Source organism: Emiliania huxleyi (assembly GCF_000372725.1).
Source record: "Emiliania huxleyi CCMP1516 chromosome Unknown EMIHUscaffold_1618, whole genome shotgun sequence".
Taxonomy (NCBI): domain Eukaryota; phylum Haptophyta; order Isochrysidales; family Noelaerhabdaceae; genus Emiliania; species Emiliania huxleyi.
Window position 1 is genome coordinate 1 of NW_005200962.1, and position 4,995 is coordinate 4,995.

The following is a 4,995-nucleotide window of genomic DNA, read 5'->3' on the forward strand; positions in this document are numbered from 1 at the left end:
TCGAGGCCTTAGATGCAGGGTACCTGCACGTGCCTTGCCCGCGCGATGCTCCAAATGCGCGGCACGAGACGGTGTCCGCTGTGTGAATGACTGAGAACGGACACTCTCAATGCCGTGGGGCTCCTGTCGTCTAGACGTGGAGTCGCGAGGGTCGCCTCGCTGGCCCTTGCCCCACCACCTTGTGTGCGTGGAGAGGTGCACCTCACCTCCCCTCACCTGGAGCCGATAGGTGCCGCACGCAACTCACGAGTGGATCCAGTGCCGTTTCTGATCCTGCCGCGCTTCTGCTCGACCTCACCGTTGGTCGTTGACCACCGATCCTTGAGAGTATCAGGTGCGGCCGCTGCTCAACGTGGCGGCCAGATCTCCCCAGATCTCCCCAGACCCCCCCTCCCGATATTCCTCCCCAGGTGCGGCCGTTGCTCAAAGTGGCGGCGGGAGGCGTCTACCTCGCTCGCGGCCCTGGCGTCCGGGGAGTGGGATTGCTCTATGGCGCCAAGCGGACGGCCAGCTCGGCCTTGTTATTCGGTCTTCACCCTCCGCGGTTCATCACTTAGGCCAGCGAGGCGGCGGCCAGTGCGAGCGCGTGCGGGCAGCCGCAGCAAGAGATGGGGGGCGGGGCGGTCGTGCTCGTGGGGCGGCGGTATGTTGGCGGCGTGCCAGATTTGGCGGCGTGATCTGTAGCACTTTTCCACGTGGAGCCGCGGCGTTGTTCGTAGAGAAAAGAGAGAGAGAGAGAGAGAGAGAGAGAGAGAGAGAGAGAGAGAGCGAGAGAGAGCCCAACGAGAGAATCGGCCACGGGTGGGGACGCCGATCGCGGGGCGCTGGGGCGTCTTGCCGTGTTAGACGAAACGATTTCTTTTCTTCATCCGCGGTGTCAACAGGACGGTTTCCCTGGGTTGTGGCGGACCTCTGTGGCGTGCCAATCGTTGTCGACTCCATTGCTTCTGAGACGGGCGAGCGACGCACATGGCTCAGATCACCTCCTGCCTGGCCGACCGCAGAGGTGGCCGCGCCGCGGTACGTGCTCCACCTCTTCCTCCAGCACGACAAGCACTGCGTCACCATCGCCAGGGTTGCTGCTACTGCCGATGGGCTGGGCGTCCGGCGTCTCAGACCGAAGGCTGGAGGCGCGTGACGGCGACGGCAATGTCTTCATGTCGGCCGAGGGATGCGCACAGGGCGACCCGCTCGGACAGTTCCTCTTCGCCATCGGCTACTTTTCTTGTAAGCTCGTTGATGCGGGGCGCAAGTCTAGTCTCCTGCCTTCGGGCCCCTGGGCACACGCACTCTCACGCGCCAATACACGCGCGGCCGGCCCCTCTCATGCCCTTCTCCACGCACACCGCGTGAAAACCGCGCGTACGTCCCCGCGCGCACGCAAACACACGCGCAGCGCAAATTTGCCTGTGCCATGTGCGTCTGCCCTGTGCTGGCACCCCATGGCTGTCCCGAGCCGCCCGCACCAGCCACGCGCCTCTCGCACCACCAGAGCCAGGCGCACGACCACTCACGCCGCGACCCGGCGTTACGACCCATGCGAGCTGTTGCCGGCGGGCACGGCCAGGCCCGCCCCGCGCGAGCCGCGGGTGGACCAGCGTGCGGATGTAGAGCCACATACGGACACTGAGATGGACACTGAGGAGTAGCTTGTAGACTTATGAGCAGGCGCGCCAATCTGGGCATTGCTACTCGCACGCAGCATTGGGCCAGATTGGTTGTGCTTTGGTTTTAAAACCGGCCGTCCGATACGGTTTTAAAACCATCTAAAACCGAAACGTTTGAAAACGGCCGTCCCGTCTTATTTTGGCTTCCCTTCACAAATCTCAGAAACTTGACGGACCGGCCCACTAAACACAGCACGTGTCTGCTTTAAAACACACGTGTTTTAAAATGAGCCTGACGATTTTAAAACCGAAATCGTTTTTAAACGTGACTGCCGGCGTTTTAAAACAGCGAGACGTTTTACAACGCCGAGGGTTTAAAACACAAAAGCGGTTTTAAAACAGGGGTGCTAATTTTGAGATGTCATGATGCCGTGCCGGGAGCCACGCAAGAAATGTGCTCGCTTTGTGGCTTGGTTGTGTGGCTTGGGGTCAGCCCCAAGCTGCAAGCAGTAAGGTATAGTGCAATGTGTTCCCCAAGGTGTCTACATTAGACTGCGCGTATGTGTATGGTAAAATCACCTTTTGCTTTTCACCCTCTACCACGCGCAGAGTCTGGAGATTAACACTCGACCGTTGTAGAGAACGAGCTAACGCATTGGCTCACTCATTCGAACTTAAGAAACTTAAAGCCGAGGGCCAAGGCCTCTCTCCGCCCTCTCCGAGCAACCTCAACCTAGCCTAACCTAGCCCTCCGCCCACTAGTCGAGATTTCCTCAGCAGGAGAGCTGATTTTCCACCCAGACTTCAGTTTCCAACTAGGAACTAGCGCTCACACACACACACACCACCTACCAAGCTACCCCCAACCCACTACCCACCTTCTCACCAACCTCGGAATCTCCCCACTAACGAAACCCCCAAAAAGAGATTACGTTCGTTAAAGCAACTGAAACCTAGCCACGACTCTCCCGGGCCACACTAAGGTGAGCTACGCAGATCATCTACAACCTGACACCGCGAGCAATTACCCCACTCGAGGAGACAGTACGACCTCGGCAACCGCCTTCGATCCCCCGCCATATTGAGCATGTGTTTGCCCCTCGACGCCTAGTCCCTCGTCCTCAGGATGGACGTCTGGTCAACGTTGCCTCTGTGTCCGGGCGGCACGAGCACCTCCGTCACCTTGACACGCCTCTCGATGTATACCCCGCGTCCGCATCGGAGACGAACTTTGACTTAAACTTGCCCGTCGCGTTCAGCCGCTTCAGCACGCGCAGCGCCGTCTCGGACGAGCCGGGCGGCAGGTCGTATCCCCTCTGTAGCGAGCAGTGGATGTCCTCGATCACATAGAGCCCACCACGCTTGAGAAGCGGCAGCCACGCAGCGAGCACTTGAGCACTGGATAGTCTAGGGTACCATACTTGACCCCCCCCCCTTGGCGCCTCGTCTTTTCCTACCAAACGAGCGTGATTTTGGCCCGTCGTTCTCCGCTCGCGCCGGCCGCCCATGCGCTCGCGGGGCTGGCCGACGGCGCGGGCCTCTTGCCGATGGACCCAGCCGAGGTGCCCAACCAGTCGGATTCGCGCCGGCGCGCTGCGCGCGACCACCAGCCAGCTTTTCAGCGAGGTCGAGCACGGTGCGTCGAGAGAGTCGACAGTCCAAGTAGCAGCCGCTTTTTTTCCCTCTTTTTGAGCGCTGCTGCTGCACACCCAGCCCACCAGTGATACGAGACGCACCGGATCCAACCCTGGCAGCGCTCGACCGCGACCCCGATGACCGCCCACAGGTGGCTGATCGCGGCCGCCGCCCACGCTGCTTTTCGGCGCCTGGCTCTCAGAGGGCCCCTGCGGCTCTCTCTCGTCGCGTGACCGCCGCCGACATCATGTGCTCGGTCGTCCCCGCCGGCGCGGAGCTGCGCCACGTCGAATTGTTCGGTAACTCGACCGCCGGCGCGCCCGCCGGCTCACCTCTCGCGCCGCCCCTACGCACAAAGCCCGCTCACGCCGCACGTACTCAGCCATCGGCGCGACATCACCCCCGCGCAGGCACCTCGCGACGGGTCGGCGCACTCGTGCGGCTCAACGCGGACCTACGGAGCGACTCCGCCGCGGCTCGGCGCTGCCCATGGCAGCAACAGGTGCCGCCCCACCACCCGCCTGCTGCCTCTGCCTCTCTCAGCCATGCGACCCCTCCGCCAATGCACACCTCGAACGCGACGTCAGATCCCGCTGCGACTGGCAACAGTCGCGGCGATGAGGCCTCCGCCAGCACTGATCGTCACAACTCGTCTGTTACGCTACACGTTTTTGCCCTCTGCAGGTGAGCGGACCGCTGCAGCCGCAGTGGAGCCGCGGGTCGGGCGAGGGAATGGCCTTTTGGCGCGGCGCTGCTATGTGCCTGCGCGCTCATGGCGCGTTCAGGGGTGCGCCTGCGGTGTGTAGACTGCGGGGCGCCGCGATATCGCGGCGCCGACGATTGTGTCGCTCATTGTCACACCGTCGACACGGTCACAGTGTGTGTGCAGTGCGTCCACTCCGGCGACCGTGACGCCGTCGGCGCTCGCCTATACCGGCTAGTGTGGAGCTCTCAGTGTGGTTGCGTGTTGTACTAGTGGTGCTGCACTAGGCGCCCCGTTTTTAGCAAAAAGCAGATACCACATCGCGTGTGGTCGTCGAAAAACCGCATGTTCGCCCGTCTGGGACCTCTTCGTACGGCTCCAAAAACCGCTCCTTAACGACGACTACGCGGCCCGGCGGTCGATCTGCGCCTTCTCACCGGTGGGGGGGATGTGGTCGGTACGTGCGGACCGCGTGGTGCTGCGATGGCTTGACGAGTGCGACTCCCAGCGTCGACTTTTCGACCCCACGGAGCCTCTGCTGCTCCGGGGGGGGGGTCTGCAGACCACCCGGCCGAACTTCAGAGTCGCGGTGCTCCTCAAATACCGCTCAAACGCCCCCGATGTTGTGGAGGGGACATATGCTGATGATCCTGGCCCGATTGGTTCGCGCAGAAAGCTTCTGGGCGGTCGTTAAGGTTCGCTCCCCGCACACCGGCCCGGAAGTATGGTACCCTAGAGAGGCGCTGCTCGACAACTTGCAGCGCGGGGGGCTCCTGCAGACGCACGCCATGGTGCGTAGCGCGATCTTCGATCACTTTGCCTACACGCCGCACCTCGAGTGCGCCGTGCTGCTGCGCCGCCGCACTCACTGTGTGAATAGACCTCTCTGGTCAACTGATTCCTCTAACAACAAAAAGTGGCCCTCTCTTATGTGCACCCCTCGGCAGCGCGGTAAAGCCCGGTACGATAAACGATACACGGTCTACGATAATCATACACTGTGAGACAGTCGCACGTGCGTCGTGAAGTCTGCACAGCCAGAGGTCCCGG

At 61.9% G+C, this 4,995-nt stretch overlaps 3 protein-coding genes across 3 annotated transcripts; 2 read left to right on the forward strand and 1 right to left on the reverse strand.

Moving 5' to 3' along the window:
- Positions 1-2,714: 2,714 nt before the first annotated feature.
- On the reverse strand, positions 2,715-3,115 carry EMIHUDRAFT_253234 (hypothetical protein; the record flags this gene model as incomplete). The annotated part of the gene is made up of 3 exons (XM_005785293.1): positions 2,715-2,757; positions 2,838-2,997; positions 3,070-3,115. 3 exons carry the CDS (start codon positions 3,113-3,115, stop codon positions 2,715-2,717), a joined length of 249 nt encoding a protein of 82 aa, XP_005785350.1.
- A 374-nt stretch (positions 3,116-3,489) lies between these two features.
- EMIHUDRAFT_253235 (hypothetical protein) lies at positions 3,490-4,341 on the forward strand (the record flags this gene model as incomplete). Its single annotated transcript, XM_005785294.1, has 4 exons — positions 3,490-3,541; positions 3,653-3,744; positions 4,049-4,113; positions 4,233-4,341. The coding sequence occupies 4 exons, from the start codon at positions 3,490-3,492 to the stop codon at positions 4,339-4,341; spliced, it is 318 nt and encodes a 105-aa protein (XP_005785351.1).
- Positions 4,342-4,583: 242 nt separating this feature from the next.
- Positions 4,584-4,949, forward strand: EMIHUDRAFT_253236 (hypothetical protein; the record flags this gene model as incomplete). Its single annotated transcript, XM_005785295.1, has 1 exon — positions 4,584-4,949. The coding sequence occupies one exon, from the start codon at positions 4,584-4,586 to the stop codon at positions 4,947-4,949; it is 366 nt and encodes a 121-aa protein (XP_005785352.1).
- Positions 4,950-4,995: the final 46 nt, after the last annotated feature.